Raw genomic sequence first — 20050 nt, 5'->3', positions numbered from 1 at the left:
GTGTTTGATGGGACAGTGTAGAGGGAGCTTTACTCTGTATCTAACCCCGTGCTGTATCTGCCCTGCGAGAGTTTGATGGGACAGTGTAGAGGGAGCTTTACTCTGTATCTAACCCCCTGTACCTGCCCTGGGAGTGTTTGATGGGACAGTGTAGAGGGAGCTTTACTCTGTATCTAACCCCCTGTACCTGCCCTGGGAGTGTTTGATGGAAGGATATCTTCGCAGGGCAGGAAATGGAGAAGCAAGTTTTGTTGGTTTGAATAAGGTGTAAATACGATTGTGTCGCCCCCTCACAGATACACAGGATTGAAGCTGTTTACCATCAATGCCCTGAAAGAATGAAATGATGTGACCAACTTCAAAATCTTCAAACACATGAAGGACCCAGAGACTGGGACCAATACACAAAGCCCCGAGCCCAGGCAGGTAAACCAGGTTTGTTCACAGATCACCCAGACACGTGTCCTGGTGTAAAATGGTCACCACGCATCTCATGTAAAATGGGTGCTCAATTTCACCCAAACTAATCCCACTGTCCCGCTCTCTCCCCAAAGTCCTGTATTAATCCCCAAACTAATCCCACTGCCCCGCTCTCTCCCCATAGTCCTGTATCAATCCCCAAACTAATCCCACTGCCCCGCTCTCTCCCCATTGTCCTGTATCAATCCCCAAACTAATCCCACTGCCCAGCTCTCTCCCCATAATCCTGTATCAATCCCCAAACTAATCCCACTGCCCCGCTCTCTCCCCATAGTCCTGTATCAATCCTCAAACTAATCCCACTGCCCCGCTCTCTCCCCATAGTCCTGTATCAATCCCCAAACTAATCCCACTGCCCCGCTCTCTCCCCATAGTCCTGTATCAATCCCCAAACTAGCTCCCGCTCTGTCTCTCTCAGTCTCTCTCTCTCTGTATCTCTTTCACTGTCTATATATCTCTATGTCTCTATCTGTTTCTAGCTCACGCTCTCTCTCTCTCTCTCTCACTCGCTCTGTCTACCTCTTTTCCTCTCTCTCTCTGTGTCTCTCTCTCTATCTCTCTGTCTTTCTCTGTCTTCCAATCTGTCTCGCTCTCTCTCTGTCTCTCTCGTTCTCCCTCTCTTTCTGTCTCCCTCTCTGTCTCTCTCTCTCTCTCCCTCTCTCTCTCTCTCTCTTTGACTCTCTCTGTCTCTCTCTCTCGCTCTCTGACTCTCTTGGTCTCTCTCTCTCTCTGACTCTCTCCATCAATCTCTCTCTCTCTCTCTATCCCTCTCTCTGTCTCTCTCGCTCTCTCTCTGACTCTCTCTGTCTCTCTGACTCTCTCTCTCTGACTCTCTCCCTCTCCCTCTCTGTCTGTATGTCCGTCACTTTCTCTGTATATCTCTCCCTCTCTCTCTCTGTCTCTCTGAAGCTCTCCCAGAACCACAGTGACAATGCACACACCGATCTTCAGTCATCCATTTTACATTTGTTAATGGTCGCCATTTGATGTTAACACTGGGAGATTGATTACAGAGACCGACTACTCTCTAATTTAACGTTAGCTGCTTAAAGGTGTACCTGCCCTGGGAGTGTTTGATGGGACAGTGTAGAGGGAGCTTTACTCTGTATCTAACCCCCTGTACCTGCCCTGGGAGTGTTTGATGGGACAGTGTAGAGGGAGCTTTACTCTGTATCTAACCCCCTGTACCTGCCCTGGGAATGTTTGATGGGACAGTTTTCCAACTTAATATCAGTTTAATTTTTTTTTAAACGTGCACTTTTGAGATGATCGGAAATTGACAAGAGACCAATTGTAAATCAGCTTTATTGAAAATGACAGATGGAACCGATCTAACTGCTGAGAGCAAGATTGTGCCTGTTCTCTTTCAGTGCGCCTGCTCACTGTGTGAGAATCAGGAGCCCTCCTGATTGGCTGTAGACCTTCCGGTTTGTCCTCTTGTATTTCGTTGAGTACAATTCAACTCATTTATTTGAGAAGCTTGTATCTGTGAAAAATGTGACAGTTTCAGGTTAAGTTTGAGAAGGCACCTCACAAATGGGACCAATAACGCAATTTGTGGCATTCAGAAGCAGAAGTTCAAAAACACTTCTGTTAAACTGTTGAAGGAGCTTTAATCAGTTTCTAACCCGTGCTGTACCTGTCCCGGGAGTCCTGATGGGACAGTGTAGAGAGAGCTATACTCTGTATTTAACCCGTGCTGTACCTGCCCTGGGAGTGTTTGATGGGACAGTGTAGAGGGAACTTTACTCTGTATCTAACCCCCTGTACCTGCCCTGGGAGTGTTTGATGGGACAGTGTAGAGGGAGCTTTACTCTGTATCTAACCCATGCTGTACCTGCCCTGGGAGTGTTTGATGGGACAGTGTAGAGGGAACTTTACTCTGTATCTAACCCCCTGTACCTGCCCTGGGAGTGTTTGATGGGACAGTGTAGAGGGAGCTTTACTCTGTATCTAACCCATGCTGTACCTGCCCTGGGAGTGTTTGATGGGACAGTGTAGAGGGAGCTTTACTCTGTATCTAACCCCCTGTACCTGCCCTGGGAGTGTTTGATGGGACAGTGTAGAGGGAGCTTTACTCTGTATCTAACCCCCTGTACCTGCCCTGGGAGTGTTTGATGGGACAGTGTAGAGGGAGCTTTACTCTGTATCTAACCCCCTGTACCTGCCCTGGGAGTGTTTGATGGGACAGTGTAGAGTGAGCTTTACTCTGTATCTAACCCTCTGTACCTGCCCTGGGAGTGTTTGATGGGACAGTGTAGAGGGAGCTTTACTCTGTATCTAACCCTCTGTACCTGCCCTGGGAGTGTTTGATGGGACAGTGTAGAGGGAGCTTTACTCTGTATCTAACCCCCTGTACCTGCCCTGGGAGTGTTTGATGGGACAGTGTAGAGGGAGCTTTACTCTGTATCTAACCCTCTGTACCTGCCCTGGGAGTGTTTGATGGGACAGTGTAGAGGGAGCTTTACTCTGTATCTAACCCTCTGTACCTGCCCTGGGAGTGTTTGATGGGACAGTGTAGAGGGAGCTTTACTCTGTATCTAACCCTCTGTACCTGCCCTGGGAGTGTTTGATGGGACAGTGTAGAGGGAGCTTTACTCTGTATCTAACCCTCTGTACCTGCCCTGGGAGTGTTTGATGGGACAGTGTAGAGGGAGCTTTACTCTGTATCTAACCCCCTGTACCTGCCCTGGGAGTGTTTGATGGGACAGTGTAGAGGGAGCTTTACTCTGTATCTAACCCCCTGTACCTGCCCTGGGAGAGTTAGATGGGACAGTGTAGAGGGAGCTTTACTCTGTATCTAACCCCCTGTACCTGCCCTGGGAGAGTTAGATGGGACAGTGTAGAGGGAGCTTTACTCTGTATCTAACCCTCTGTACCTGCCCTGGGAGTGTTTGATGGGACAGTGTAGAGGGAGCTTTACTCTGTATCTAACCCCCTGTACCTGCCCTGGGAGTGTTTGATGGGACAGTGTAGAGGGAGCTTTACTCTGTATCTAACCCCCTGTACCTGCCCTGGGAGAGTTAGATGGGACAGTGTGGAGGGAGCTTTACTCTGTATCTAACCGGAGATACCTGCCCTGGGATTGTTTGATGGGACAGTGTAGAGGGAGCTTTACTCTGTATCTAACCCTCTGTACCTGCCCTGGGAGTGTTTGATGGGACAGTGTAGAGGGAGCTTTACTCTGTATCTAACCCCCTGTACCTGCCCTGGGAGTGTTTGATGGGACAGTGTAGAGGGAGCTTTACTCTGTATCTAACCCTCTGTACCTGCCCTGGGATTGTTTGATGGGACAGTGTAGAGAGAGATTTACTCTGTATCTAACCCTCTGTACCTGCCGTCGGAGTGTTTGATGAGACAGTGTAGAGGGAGCTTTACTCTGTATTTAACCATTGCTGTATCTGCCCTGGGATACTGGGAGTGTTGGATGGGATCGTGCAAAGGGAGAATTTATTCTGTATCTAACCCGTGTTGTAGATGCCCTGGGTCAGTCTGATTGTGCAATGTATAAGAAGCTTAACTCTGTATTTAACCCGTGCTGTAACTGTCCCGTGACTCTTTGATAGGACAGTGTAGAGGCAACATTTACTCTTTATCTAACTCGTGTTCTGTCTGCCGTGGTAGTGTTTGGTGGGACAGAGTAGATGGAGCTCTGCTCTCTATTTAACTAGTGCGCTACCTTATCTGGACTGTTTGACAGTGCAGTATTGGCATGGCTTTTCTCGAAATCAATCCCTTGATACAGCTGAGCATAGAGTGCAGAGGGAGCTTTACTCTATATTATTTGTAATATAACAGACCTGAAAATGCTTTATCCAGGGGCATTCAAGGAGCCTTAATTTGCATCCAACTAATAAAGTTCGAGTTAGCAAGCCAGATTTGTTCAAATAAATATTTCCATTGCTCCAATGAAGCAACTATGCATTAATTGAGTTTAACATTATCGCAAAATAACTGCTTCATTTTTGATGAATTGCTAAACGTTAAACATTTTGAGTATTAAATAATGATTGAATGAGATTGGCCTGATCTTGAGTTCAATTTCAGAACAAACAGTTTCTGGAAAAGATTGAAATGGTCCAGAAAGCAGCGCCTGTTCTGATCTGATGGTAAGCTGGAAGTTAATTTGACAATTTAACTGGTGAATGTCGAACTCCTGCTTCAAATAACCATCATGGGAACGTTATGTTTGAAATCAGCATTTTGTTCAATTGTTTTTTTTAATGCAGGGACAGACACAGGTCAGATGCAGCTGTTGGACTGGGTCACAACACAAGGCACACAGTAACTGAACTGCATTTCTGTGAAGCATTTAAAGAAATACATTCAGCCTGCGATGAATTGCCATTCACAATAATCTTTCAGACTCTGTAACGGTATCCAATTGAATCGTTTGAGCCAAATTTCTCAGTCCCTTTATTTTAAATGTCCCATTTCACTATAACAGACAATAAACATAGATCTGATAGAGGTGTTCAACATGATGAAGCTTTTCTCGAACTTAACCCTCTCTTTTAAAAAAAAAATCCCCTCATTTTCCCTAGAGTTCTTTTGCCAATTATTTTAAATCTGTGACCTTTGGTTAACCACGTACTCACCAGTGGAAATCGTTTCTCCTGACTTGCTTTGACAAAACCTCTCTCCATTTTGAATACCTCTATTCGGCCTCCAATTAATTTTCACTGCTTTAATTCACAATCCCAGCTTTTCTAATCTTTCCACCTAACTGAAGTCTCTGGTCCTTGGTATCATTCTGGGGCCTTGTCATCCTTTCTAAATTGTGGAGGTCAGAATTGTATACACGACTGCATCCGATGTCTAACCAGTGATTTGTAAAGGTTTAGCATGACACCCGTGATTCTCTATTCAAGGCCCCTTTTACAATGGCAATAACGCATACAATTTAGTAAACTTCTTATCAACTTGCCCGGTCACCTTCAAAGAGATGTGAATATGTACTCCCAGGACCCTCTGCTCTGGCACCTCCCTCAAATTAATGCCTGTTAGATTATATTGCCTCTACATGTTGTTCCTCCAAAATGCATTAAATTGTATCTGCCATGTGCCTGCCTATTTCACCAATCTGTCGATGCACTCCTGAAGTCCGCTGCTATCCTGCTCACACATTCCCACGTTGCCAAGTTTGCATCATCCGTGAACTTGTAAACTGTATTCCCGATAACAAGTCCAGGTAATTTATATATATATATAACAGGAAAAGCAATGTTCTTCATACCGATCAATGGGCGACCCCACTAGTCTTCTGTCAGAAAAAACATCTGTTCACCACTGCTCACTGCCCCCTCTCCCGCAGCCAATTAAATACCCAAGTTACCTCCATCCCTTTAATCACATGTGCTTCAATTTTCCGAATCATTCTTTTATGAGATACTTTATAAAATGCCATTTGAACATCTAGAAATAACACATCTATTGCAACAGCATCATCGACCCTCTCTGTAACTTTACGGTGTAGACCGAGATTTCAGTATCTGACCAATAAACCGCAGGTGTTTCAGTAATCCGCACAAACCAGAATCGAGAGATACCCATATCAGCAATAACCAGGTTCTTCATCCTTCCTAGCATAGACCCGGCTGAAAACCAATCGATTTATAATGTTTAAGTTTTGCCAATATTAGGTATTTAGAGAAGAAAACCTGTCCTGATGTTTAGATTATGTTCGGTTCGAACAACAACAAGATGTGACTGCAACGACCCAGAAAGCAGTGCATGTTCTCACTGGCGGGAGGCTGGAAAATAATTTGTAAAATTAAATGGAGCTTTTAAAGAGCATCGTTCCATATAACCGGCTTTGGGAACCGTACATCATTCGGATTATTTCATGGAGTGATTGGGAAGAGGATGGTCAGGAGACATCCAATCAGTAACAGGGGACAGATCACAACTCATACTGCATCGCTCTTCCTCCAATTCTGAGCAGGAAAGAGATAGGCCCGAATCAATCCCGATTGAGATCAAACTTGAATCCGAGATATCAGGCTGTGCAAAAGTTCCCGGTTCAAATCAGAGCGCTGAAGTAATCAATTCACATTTTAAAGGAGACTTCAACCATTTATTGGAATGTCCTATATTTTCCTGGGAACAAAGAAGATTTAGATGAGGTCTGATAGAGGGGTTTTGGAACTATGAAGGGTTTTATGAAGGGATTCGGGAAACATATTTCCCCAGGTCGGTGAGTTGGTGAGTAAATGGCACTGATTGAATATCAGCAGGAAAGGAATGAAGGGAGAGGGTATTATTGTACTATTCTACACAGGTGCTGTTGGGACATGGGTTGTCCTATCAGAAAGAGGGCTGCATGCAGAATCCATAACAGCTTAATAAAATTGAACGATTGAGAAGAAGATTGGGAATTGGAAGGTGAACGGGATTGGTGGAGAGATCGTTCAGAGGCGTGATGGGCCGAATAGCCTCCTTCCGTGCTTTAAAGTTGTATTATTTTATCACTCTCGGTCATGTTTATAAACATGCCGGGATTAAAAAAAAGTTAATACAACTAGTAGATCTTGCTGTGGAAGTTGTGTGATTAGGATAATTCACCCCACCGACATTCAACCAAGTGTATCCCCTGAAAACAATACTTGCATTTATATAGCGCGTTTAATGTAGTGAAACATCCCAAGACGATTCATACGAGCTTAAGGAGGTCAAATTTGATATCAGGCCACATAAGCAGTTTTCTTTAGTATGGTCAGCAGTGATTCTGGCAATTGACCAAAATCTTGGTCCAAGAGGTTAGTTTAAACAGCATCTTAAAATGGAGAGTTGACTTCACTTTAATATCATGGAATGGCCTGATTTCGTGCTGCTAATATGATTATGAGAGCAAAAGGATGCAGGGAGGAACTCAGTAAATTATTTCACATTATATATTCTGTGAAAGTGATTGGAGATTGAGGGGAGAGTTCCATAATAGCAGGAAGAAATCCACGATACAATATCCCAGCATTCACTCCGTAAAAGGGGGCCTGCTGGACAGAATGCCCCTTTAAGTCTCGTGACTATCCTGATGTGCAGGACTGGAGTTACGTGGAGACGTTTCACGTCGGATCTCATAATTGCTAGTAATTCAAATGTTGACGTCGGGTTTGATCGGTAAATGATGGATTTAGTTCACCCCGTAGTGAAATTTTTAGTTGTTTGGTTATTTTATAAGCACTGATTACAGAGTCTAACTTGTCCACTTGGCCAATCTTTCCCAGCGACACCATCTGCTCCCAAACTCTATGCCCTGCTCTCCTCCTGTGAACAACCCCACACTGGAGGCCCCGTCACCTACGGCTGCTTAGCGATGGACTACTCCCCGGAAATCACCAGCCTTTCCTGGAGGACAGAAGAAGCGCCGATCACCACTGGATTGAAGACCTACCCGTCAGTCCTCAACAAGAAGGGAGCCTACACACTGAGCAGCCAGTTAACCATCAGCAAGTCATTGGTGGGGAGTCGCCCAATCTACTGCGAGGTTCGACGAGGTGGCTCGGTCTGGGACGTAAAAATGCCAGGTGAGTGCTGTGGGATACAAGGAAGGCAAATTGTGAAAAGCAGAGATGATATGTTCAACTTCTATACAACCTTGGTTAGACCAGACTTTGAGTAATGTGCACAGTTCTGGTCTCCATCTTACACTTCGAGTCATTGCACAGCTCTGGTCTTCATATCACACAGTGAGTGCTGCGTACAGGTCTGGTTTCCACATCATATTTAGAGTATTGTACACAGATAAGGTCTCCATAACATATTAAGAGTGCTGCATACAGGTCTGGTCTCCATAACACATCTCAGTGTGCATTCCGATCTCCTAATCAAAATTCGAGCATAGTTCTGGTTTCCATATCACACTCAGAGTACTACGCACATGTCTGGTCTCCATATCACATATAGAGTACTGTACACTGCTCTAATCTCCGGATCATATCAACTGTAATGTGCATAGTGCTGGTTTCCATATTATAAGAATGATACAGAGGCACAAGGACGACACCAGAACTGAAAAATTGCAACTGTCAATAATTGCTGAACGGAGTGGCATTCGTTTCTCCAGAAAAGGGAAGGCTGAGTGGTGATCACATGGTGGTCTTTAAAATTATGAAGCGATTTAAAGATTAAACGTAGATACAATATTTTTCTTGAGCAGGAGCCCGATATTGGGGCCATAAATGTAAGATATTCACTAATAAATCCAATAGGGAGTCCAGGAGAAAGATTCTTCACCCAAGGAATTGGTAAAATATGGAACTCCCTGCCGCATGGAATACGAGGCGAATATCATAGATGCGTTTCAGGGGAATCTAGATAAGTACACGAGGGAGAAAGGCATCTAAGGTTATGTTGATAGCGGGTCGGCAATAGGGAGAGAGGAAGCCCATGTGGAACATAAACATAGGCCTGTTGGGCCTAATGGCCTGTTTCGGTGATGTAGATGAAATGTTAAAAACCACTTTAAAGTTCTTAATTGTTTGGAGTGTAACAAATAATCGCCATAAAATGTATTTTCTTGCAGGTCCTGTGGTACATCATCCAGCTGTTATCCTTACCTTGAGTTCCAAGGAAGAAATCACCAGCAGCAGATCTGCAACCGCCGTGTGTTCAATCATCGATTTCCATCCAAAGTCACTGACCGTGAATTGGCTGAAGAATGGACAAATTATGAAATCGGGCTTCATCACCTCTCCCGTATGTGAGGTGAATGGGAACTTCTCGGCGAGCAGTCGGCTGACATTCTCTGCCGCGGAATGGTTCGCCCACTCAGTCTATACCTGCCAGGTCTCTCATCAAGGAATCACCCAAAACCGAACTATCACCAGATCTCCGGGTAAGAGACATCGCCCCGGGAAGTTCCGGATCACTCTGAGCGCTGATCTCAGTCAGGGCTTTAATCGTAATTAGTAAAAAGCACAGAACTATTTCTCATTTCTAATCATACAGTTTGTTTTTCCTTTCGGTGTAAGCCCTGACTGAGGATTCCTCACGGTTCATGACTCCGTCACTTTGCGAAAGGCTGTCCTCTGCTTGCCCTTCGGCTCAGCTTTATCCTGAGTTGCCTGAGCATATTGGGAGCGACAGTTGGTGTCTCCAGGCCTTTACTCTGTAAGGGCCACTGCTAGAAATTGCTAGAAAGGGTGTAGACAAATAAAGTGACCTTGGAGTGCATGTCCACAGATCCCTAAAGGTAGCACGCCATCTAAATAAGTGGGTTAAGAAGGCAGACGGAATATTTACCTTTATTAGTCGAGGCATGGAATAAAATAGCAAGGAGCTTATGCTTGAACTGTATAAAACACTTGTTAGGCCGCAGCTGGAGTAGCACGTGCATTTCTGGTCACCAGGTTACAGGAAAGATATTGCTGCACTGGAACGGGTGCAGAGGAGATTTACCAGGAAGTTGTATGGACTGGAGAATTTTGGCTATGAGGAAAGATTGCATAGGCTGGGTCTATTTTGTTTGCAACAGAGGAGACCTGATTGAGATGTATAAGATTATGAGGGGCCTTGATAGAGTGGATAGGAAGGACCTGTTCCCCTTGGCAGATGAGTCAACAACCAGGGGACACAGATTTAAAGTAATTGGGGCGAGGTTTAGAGGAGATATGAGAGGAAATGTCTTCATCCAGAACGTCGTGTGGGTCTCGAAATCACTACCTGAAAGGGTGGTAGAGGCTGAAACCCTCAGCACATTAAACAAATATATTGGATATGCAATGAACCTTCAGGGCTACGGACCAAGAGCTGGAAAGTGGGATTAGGCTGGATTGCTCTTGTTTGGCCGGCGCGGACACAATGTGCCAAAATTGCCTCTTTCCATGCTGGAAATGTCTATGATTTTATGATCTGCCTTTTTAGAACACAGCATTCAGTTCTGGGCACCGCACCGCAGGATGGATAAACTGGCTTTAGAGCGGGTGCAAATCAAATTCACCCGAATGATACCGGGCTAAAACGGCTAAATGATGAGGACGGGTTAGGCTTGTATTCCTTTGTGTAGAATGTGAAGAGGCGATGTAATTGAGGTATTTACGTTGATAAATGGAACTGATGTGGTAGATAGCAAGAAAATATTTCCTCTGGTGCGGTACTTCAGAACCAGGGACAGAACCTTAAAAGTAGATCTACACCATTCAGGGGTAATGTCAGGAAGGATAATTTCACACAAAGTCTCGTGTACATCTGGAAATCTCTCCACCACCCCCCCCCAGCCCCCGGCCCCCCAAAGCTGTTGAGGGTAGGGGTCAATTGAACATGTCAAAACTGAGATTGATAGATCTTTGTTAGGCAAGGGTGCAAAGGGTTGCACAATCAAAGCGGGTAGATGGTGTTGAGGTATATATCAGCCATGATCTGATTGAATGGCAGAACAGGATGGATGGGCTGAATGGACTTCTCCTGTTCCTATGACACTATTACTGCCCTGCGGTTATATTCCCTCCTTACTCTCTCTCACTAGACATGATAAAAGCTCACTAATGACAGAAATTTAAAAAAAAACTACTTGACATCAGTATTGCAATTTATTCCCCATGACAAAAGATCCCTTGAAATTCCCTCTCCACGACCTTTTACTTCTGCTCTGCCGGGGGAGGGGGGAGGGGCGGGGGGCTACTTGTTCCTGCACATTTTCATCAACCCCAAAATCACAAGACACCAGAAAATTAACTTTGTTTCCTGTTGCAACTATAATCCTGGATTTGATTTGACACTCGTTTTGAACCAGTGTAATTTCCATGTAGAGCTCTTCATCCTGGGGGTAGAGCCATTATACTGAGCGCAAATGCGTTCGGGCAGAAGGATCGATAGACGGGCGTAAAGGAGCAAGGATTTTCGGGACGAGCGCTATTCAGTGCATAACACAATTGCACCCAACTTTATTCAATGTTTTATGTCGGGTCTTTGCCTCACAGCCGATCACAGGTGGCTCTGGGTGCAAATACACAGGAAATGTTAAAGCATCTCCCGGGATGGTTGCCAATTCGTTGTCCTTCCAATAATGATGGTTGTTAAGCAACAACGAGAGGTTAATATCTCAAAGGTGATTTATTCTACTTTTGGGAGTTAAGCAGAATGCTGCTATCCTGACTCTGGAGATGAAGCTTTGCTTGACTTTCATTTCTGCTTCACAGAAGATTCCTCGTGCAACGATCCAAAAATCACTCTTTCGCCGCCCTCACTCGAGCAGGTCTTAATGGAGGCGACAGTGACCTTAACCTGCATCGTGTCGAATGCTCCTTTTGGAGTCACCGTGTCCTGGGAGCGGAAAAAGGACATTTTGAAACCAGGGAATCACGGTGAACCGGGAGAGGGCGACAGTGTGATCAGCAAGTTAGACATCTCGACACAAGACTGGCTGAGTGGGGATGTGTTTGACTGCGTGGTGAGCCATCGGGATATGCACACTCCGATCAGAGGTTCCATCCACAAGGAAATGGGTGAGTGGCGTGATTGTAGTAACACGTGAGAGGCTGTGACTATTCCCGGTGCTTGTGCATGGTCCAATTCGTTCAAATAAGTATATTAATAGATTACTTTGATAATTCAAATGGTAATCCCACGAACTAAATACTCTGGGATATGGGATGATGCATTTAAGGGGAAGTTAGATAATTTCAGGAGGGAGAAAGCAATAGAAGGACATGTTACGTGGTTTAGATGGTATGCTGGGAGAAGGTTCGTGTGGAGCATAAAAGTTGGTATAAATCAGTTGGCCGAATGGCCTGGTTCCTAGCAGTGAATCCTATGTAATTTTCCAGTACAACTCTTCAAGCTCCCAGAGAGAAGGATTTTATTCCATTCTGTTCTGGGCTGAAAAACTGGACAGGCCACAGAGGCGAAAAAGGGAATACTTTAAAATTCAGCGCAAACCACGTATCTCGCACATTTAACCACCGGTGTCATTGTCTCTGGAAGTCTCCAGTTTATTGATGTTTATTGTAATTGATCTGCAGCTAACGATCCGCGGGAACCGGCCGTGTCTGTCCTCCTGCCCTCGGCAGAAGAAATCTCCGCTCAGAGGTTGGTCAGCCTCACCTGCTTAGTGAGAGCTTTCTCCCCCCGAGAGATCTTCGTCAAGTGGACCGTCAATGACAAGCCGGTGAATTCGGGCAACTACACGAACACCGAGGTGAAGACGGAGAACAGCAGCAGTTCTTTCTTCACGTACAGCCTGTTATCCATTGCAGCCGAGGAGTGGGCCAGCGGTGCTTCTTACTCCTGTGTGGTAGGACATGAAGCCATCCCCTTGAAGACCATCATCAGAACAGTCAATAAATCCAGCGGTAAACCCAGTTTTGTGAACATTTCTCTTGGTCTGATGGACACCGTCAATGCTTGTCAATGAGAATCTCTCGATTGCATTTCAGTTCTTAAATAAAAACCAATAAAGGCCTTTTCTTCCAATCGTGAGTTACACACACAGCCGCTCAATTAATTTTGTTTCCCATTTTTGCCAAGGGGCGGGCTGTTAATGTGAAGCAGAATATTTGTCGGACTTGGGCACAAAGCTTGTACAGTCAGCGCTCCCAGCTCAGATACACCACAGTTTGGAGACAGAGTGAAGCTCTTTCATGACAGGATTCCTCAAAATCATTTCAGCAACTTTCTTCCCACTGGCAGAACCTGCAAAGTTCCATTTTCCGACAAACAAATGCAGCACATTTAGATCTATGTGTCATTGTTTCTCGTGTTGTCCATCGCTTCAGATTTGGGGCCGGTTTTAATTGGCAGCATCGCACCCTCTTGGATCTGAAGTGAGGGGGACACGGGAACAGGAACTGTACCTCCCACTGCCCCACCAGAGAGAGAGAACAAGTCAATTGTTAACCCCCTGTACCTTCCACTGACCCACCAGAGAGAGAGAACAAGTCAATTGTTAAACCCCTGTACCTCCCACTGCCCCACCAGAGAGAGAGAACAAGTCAATTGTTAAACCCCTGTAACCCCCACTGACCCAACAGAGAGAGAGAACAAGTCAATTGTTAAACCCCTGTACCTCCCACTGCCCCACCAGAGAGAGAGAACAAGTCAATTGTTAACCCCCTGTAACCCCCACTGACCCACCAGAGGGGAAAGGTCAATTGTTAACCCCCTGTACCCACCACTGACCCACCAGAGGGGAAAGGTCAATTGTTAACCCCCTGTACCCCTCACTGACCCACCCGGGGGAGGGGAAAGGTCAATTGTTAACCCACGGTACTCCCACTACCCCGCCAAAGAGAGGGGAAAGGTCAATTGTTAAACCCCTGCAACTCCCACTGCCCCAACAGAGCGAGGGGAAAGGTCAATTGCTAACCCCCTGTACCCCCCACTGCCCCACCAGAGGGGAAAGGTCAATTGTTAACCCCTTGTACCCTCCACTGCCCCACTAGAGGGGAAAGGTCAATTGTTAACCCCCTGTACCCTCCACTGCCCCACCAGGGGGAGGGGAAAGTTCAATTGTTAACCCAATGTACTCCCACTACCGCACTAGAGAGAGGGGAAAGGTCAACTGTTAATTCATTGTAAGACCACTGCCCCAACAGAGGAGGGGAAAGGTCAATTCTTAATCTCCTGCACCTCCCACTGCCCCACCAGAGAGAAGGGAAAGGTCAATTGTCAAACCCCTGTACCTCACACTGCCCCACCAGAGAGAAGGGAAAGGTCAATTGTCAACCCCCTGTACCTCACACTGCCCCACCAGAGAGAGTGGAAAGGTCAATTGTTAACCCCCTGTACCTCCCACTGCCCCGCCAGAGAGAGAGTGGAAAGGTCAATTGTTAACCCCCTGTACCTCCCACTGCCCCGCCAGAGAGAGGGGAAAGGTCAATTGTTAACCCCCTGTACCTCCCACTGCCCCGCCAGAGAGAGAGTGGAAAGGGCAATTGTTAACCATCTGTACCTCACACTGCCCCACCAGAGAGAGCAAAGGTCAATTGTTAATCCCCTGTAACTCCCATTGCCCCACCAGAGGGAGGGAAAAGTGCAATTGTTAACCCCCTGTACCCCCCACCACCCCACCAGAGAGGAAAGTCAATTGTTAACACCCTGTACCCGCCACTGCCCCACCAGAGATAAAGCAAAGGTTAATTGATAATCTCCTCTACCTCTCACTGCCCCACCAGAGATACAGCAAAGGTTAATTGATAATCTCCTCTACCTCCCACTGCCCCACCAGGGGGAGGGGAGAGGTCAATTGTTAACCCCCTGTACCTCCCACTGCCCCATCAGGGGGAGGGGAAAGGGCAATTGTTTACCACTGTACCTCCGCTGCCCCACCAGAGAGAGAGGAAAGGGCAATTGTTAACCCACTGTACCTCCACTGCCCCGCCAGAGAGAGGGGAAAGGGCAATTGTTAACTCATTGTGTCTCCGATTCTCCAACACAGTGAGGGGAAACGGCAATTGTGAAGCCACTGTACCCCTCAATTCCCACCAGGGAGAGATGCCCATCGTTGAATTGTTGCATTCCGTCGCCTGACGTCACCTGGCGTCTCACGCTGAAAACATTTACACAGAGCGGGCAAGAATGCGTGCAAAAGTGAGTGCGTGTGTTTTTGTGAAAGTTCACGCTTACACATAAACACACAGAGACTTACACATAAACACGCACATAGGCACACTTACACAGGATATTACACATGCCCAGAATATAATACACACCGTCATTGTCTGAACCAGTTATTTGTACTCTCTGAAAGTTTGAATGACAGCAAAAATACACACACGCCCCCGAACACTAAACAGACAAAAACACACGCATTAACACACATACACACACACACACACGCACACACACATGCACTTACACTCGCATAAACACACACATCAACACAATCCCACTAACGCATAACACACACACACACACACATTTACATGCGAACACACACATTTACACATAAGCGCACACATGCTTACCCCTAAACATACACAACACTTACACATAACCATACACACACACATGAAAAACACACACATGAACGTACTTATACAAAACACACACATTTAAACATAAATACACAAAATTTCATATAAACACACAAAGACCGACAAGTAAACGTACACAAGCGTACGAAAATAAACACACACTTACACATAAATATAGATGCATAGAATCGCACATTAACACCCGCAAACTTGCATATCAACATTACATTAACACACATCAACACACAAACACAGACTAAACCAGAACAAGTGATCGTCATGCACATATATGTAAACACTAAAGTGCACAAAATACATCAGCCTATCGATGAATATAGGATTAAAATACACTCTTGGAACAGTCTCCCAACCATTATATTAAATAAATCATTTCTGATGTCATAATATCTCACATTCCTCTATTCTGGTCCTACACACACACTGAATTAACGTTCTTAGTTGGAAACTGATGCAAGTTAATTATGTTCAGAACACTGACCGTCACAATCTAATCAAGATTATAACTCACATCTGACGTCTTACCCAGCCCCCTTGACAGTCTCCAAATAATTAGGTCGCTAAAACTATTGTTAAAATAATCGGTATCGCTCAGTAAACCTCCCTCGATATTACATCATACTATTCCCGAACGGTAAATCCTATGAAATTGATACAAAATCAATGAGCGTGTGACATTGAAGGAAAACTGTCAAATTTTCCAACACGGACTGTAGGAGGATCAGAAAGGAAGAGCGACTGTGGAATTAGGAACACAGATAGATTGTTGGGAGTGATTAACTTAACACAGGGCATACATTGAACATCAAGTTAGAGAACAAACTAATAACTTAAGGCAATAAAATAGAATATATAACAATAATACGATATTTTGGATTAGCAAACGATCTGAATATTTTCCTCCTCTACATCTCCGCAGATTCCTCAGATCACATCTGGGATGAAGACTACGAGGGCCAGAGCGGCAACATCTGGACAACCGCTTCCACATTCATCATCCTGTTCTTCCTGAGCATGTTCTATAGCGCTGCCGTCACTCTGGTGAAGGTGAGAAGATTCAGTGCATTCGCTTCGAGCTGACTGAAGCGGTTTGCCAAATCTCTGAACGTTTCATTGATAACAACCCTGAGATAAATGCCCCAAAGCACTAAATCCCTGCTTCAATCTTTTATCCCTCTTTTACAGGTCAAGTGATCGGCTGGATCTTGGCCGCTGTGGATTTTCCTCATCTGGTTATTAACATCACTGTGTCCTGAAAATAAACTAGGTCCTCTTGGTGATTCCCGGATTCAATTGACTTCAGTTTTTTCGTCTCTGTGTTTGAGAAGTGAGATAATCGTGGCTATAATGTAAATGTATCTCTGAGTTTCATAATTGTTTGAATATCTCATGTATAACGAAGTCAATTTTCTCATTCATGATCCACAATTATGCCCTTCCCTTTATGTTGAACTGTTTCTCTCTCCCTGGTGTCTGTTACAGTTGTACAGATAGCTGGCAGCTCAGGCCGTGTGTGTTCCAGGCTCAATGTGACTCTCATTTCAATTTGTGTTAACATTTTAAAAACGTCTCTGTGAATTGTTCCATGTGAAATTGTGAATAAATCATGAATGATAAATGGAATATATTGGACTTTGTTGAGTTCCTTTCTCCAAGGCTCATTCACATCGTTCCCTTTCCCTATCACACTTTGTTTTATTCCCCTGAGAGTTATTCATCACCCGTCCTGTCTGGGTTGTGTTTGAATCCAATCCCTTCGGTGAAGGAGCCGCTGCGCCATCTAGTGTCCTATCATTGTAACGACACAATTCCCCCAGCCTTTTTACGTTATGCTGCAGAGGCGAAAGGACTGCACAGCGAACAGGCGGATCATGCAGTCTCTTTTAATATTATGGTCCTTCACGTGCCAGGTTATGTTAAAGAGAAATACTCTGATGCATCAACGTCTGATAGATTATAGAACTTGTCAGAGTAAATCTCCTTTTAAACTGTCCCATCAAACACTCCCAGGGCAGGTACAGGGGGTTAGATACAGAGTAAAGCTCCCTCTACACTGTCCCATCAAACACTCCCAGGGCAGGTACAGGGGGTTAGATACAGAGTAAAGCTCTCTCTACACTGTCCCATCAAACACTCCCAGGGCAGGTACAGGGGGTTAGATACAGAGTAAAGCTCCCTCTACACTGTCCCATCAAACACTCCCAGGGCAGGTACACGGGGTTAGATACAGAGTAAAGCTCCCTCTACACTGTCCCATCAAACACTCCCAGGGCAGGTACAGGGGGTTAGATACAGAGTAAAGCTCTCTCTACACTGTCCCATCAAACACTCCCAGGGCAGGTACAGGGGGTTAGATACAGAGTAAAGCTCCCTCTACACTGTCCCATCAAACAGTCCCAGGGCAGACACTGCACAGATGAGACCCAGAGTAAAGCTCCCTCTACACTGCACCACCAAACACTCCCAGGGCAGGTGCAGCACTGGTTAAACACAGAGAAAAGCTCCTTCTACACTTTCCCGTGAAACGCTCCCAAGGCAAGTACAGCACGGGATAGATACAAATTAAAGCTCTCTCTGCACTATCCCATCAAACACTCCCAGGGCAGGTACAGCACGGGTTAGATCCAGAGTAAATCTCCGGCTTCACTATCCCATCAAAAACTCCAAGGGCAGGTAGAGCACGGGTTAGATACAGAGTAAAGCTCCCTCAACACTGTCCCGTCAAACACTCCCAGGGCAGGTACCGGGGGTTAGATACAGAGTAAAGCTCCCTCTACACTGTCCCATCAAACACTCCCAGGGCAGGTACAGCACGGGGTTAGATACAGAGTAAAGCTCTCTCTACACTGTCCCGTCAAACACTCCCAGGGCAGGTACAGCATGGGGTTAGATACAGAGTAAAGCTCCCTCTACACTGTCCCATCAAACACTCCCAGGGCAGGTACAGCACGGGGTTAGATACAGAGTAAAGCTCTCTCTACACTGTCCCGTCAAACACTGCCAGGGCAGGTACAGCACGCGGTTAGATACAGAGTAAAGCTCCCTCAACACTGTCCCATCAAACACTCCCGGAGCATGTGCAGCATGGGTTAGATACAGAGTAAAGCTCCCTCAACACTGTCCCGTCAAACAATCCCAGGGCAGGTACAGCATGGGTTAGATACAGAGAGTACAGTCCCATCTACAATGTACCAACACACTCCCAGGGCAGGTACAGCACAGGTTAGATACAGAGCAAAACACCATCGACACAGTTCCACCACACAATGCAAGGGCAGAGACAGCACGGATTAGATATGGCACAGAAAGTCCAGGGAGCTCAAACTCTGGGAGTGACACCTAAAGCCTGGGGCCTATGTGACAAACAGACAGTCGTTCCGTTTTTACTGTACACACACAGAAAGCAAAGAAAGAGACTAAAGTTGGAGAGACTTTATTTGAGAGAGAGGTTCGGGATCACACAGCGTCTGCAGGTACATTTGCAGCCTTCTGCCCAGTGAGCACCGCAAGATACAGGCAATGAGATAGGCGGGAAAATTGCAATTGTGATGTAAGACTAATGTATGGAGAAAGAGTCAGACTGAACACTGTGAGCTCAAAGTAAAGTGTGACCTTAGTCTTCTATTGCAGGTCTCCAGACTGCCTCTCCAACCTGTGAAGCCTTCTGGAATATCTGTGCTCCCAAGGGATTATGGGATCCCATGGCACTCCGGGGAATGCGCCTACTGGTGGCTGCACAGTGTAAATACAAGCCCACATTTCTAACAACATTCCCCCGCATAGTATAACTATTGACAATGGGAGTCGATCTGGGGCCCTTATTGTCCTGGTTGATCATCTCGGTGTGAAAGGTGGTGTAGGTGAATCATTTGTTGGGCGCTCGCCGGGCTGCTGTGCAGCTGGCCTTGCTGGGCTGCCTGGTGTGTTGTGCCCTGCAGGGCTGCTGTGGGTGATGGGTTCTGCTTCGTGGTCAACGTGGTGTCATTTCCCACTGGTGTGTGTGTTGGTGCATCAAAAAAGGTAGGGTCCAATGTGGGTTGCTCAGGATAGTCCGTGAATCCGAGTTTGATTTGGTCCAAGTGTTTCCGGTGAATGAGTGCAATTGAAAGTTTGACCCGACACACCCTGCTCCCCTCTTTGGCCACGATAGTGCCGGGATGCCACTTGGGACCTGGTCCATAATTTAATACAAATACAGGATCATTGAATTCAATCTCGCGTGACACATTTGTGCTGTAATGGTGCGCACTTTGTTGAAGCCGCCTGCTCTCTACCTGTTCATGTATTTCAGTGTGTACTAACAAGAGCCTTTTCTTAAGTGCTCTTTTCATGAGCAGTTCAGCAGGTGGGATCCCAGTGAGCGAGCAGGGTCTCGTGTGGTAGCTAAACAGGACTCGGGATAAGCGAGTCTGGGGTGAGCCTTCAGTTACCCTCTTCAAGACTTGCTTGATGGTTTGCATTGCTCTCTCTGCCTGACCATTGGACGCTGGTTGACACGGCACAGATTTGACATGCTTGATCCCGTTATGATTCATGAATTCTTTGAACTCAGCATTGGGAAAACATGGCCCGTTGTCGTTCAACAGAACATCGGGTAAGCTGTGTGTGGCAAACATGTCCTGCAGGCTTTCAGTGGTGAC

General features: G+C 45.9%; 1 gene segment (V, D, J or C); it reads left to right on the top strand.

The window, feature by feature from the left end:
* Window positions 1-362: 362 nt before the first annotated feature.
* Window positions 363-16978, top strand: LOC139245146 (Ig heavy chain C region, membrane-bound form-like; the record flags this gene model as incomplete). The annotated part of the segment is given in 7 exon segments: window positions 363-426; window positions 7707-8006; window positions 9005-9316; window positions 11619-11924; window positions 12441-12770; window positions 16330-16457; window positions 16596-16978. Coding segments are annotated over 7 exon segments (1449 nt in total), but the record flags the coding sequence as incomplete, so codon positions are not given.
* Between the last annotated feature and the right edge of the window lie 3072 nt (window positions 16979-20050).

Source organism: Pristiophorus japonicus, unplaced genomic scaffold (genome assembly GCF_044704955.1).
Source record: "Pristiophorus japonicus isolate sPriJap1 unplaced genomic scaffold, sPriJap1.hap1 HAP1_SCAFFOLD_211, whole genome shotgun sequence".
NCBI classification, from domain to species: Eukaryota; Metazoa; Chordata; class Chondrichthyes; family Pristiophoridae; genus Pristiophorus; species Pristiophorus japonicus.
The sequence above is the reverse complement of the archived record's forward strand: the minus strand, read 5'-3'. Positions and strand labels throughout refer to the sequence as shown.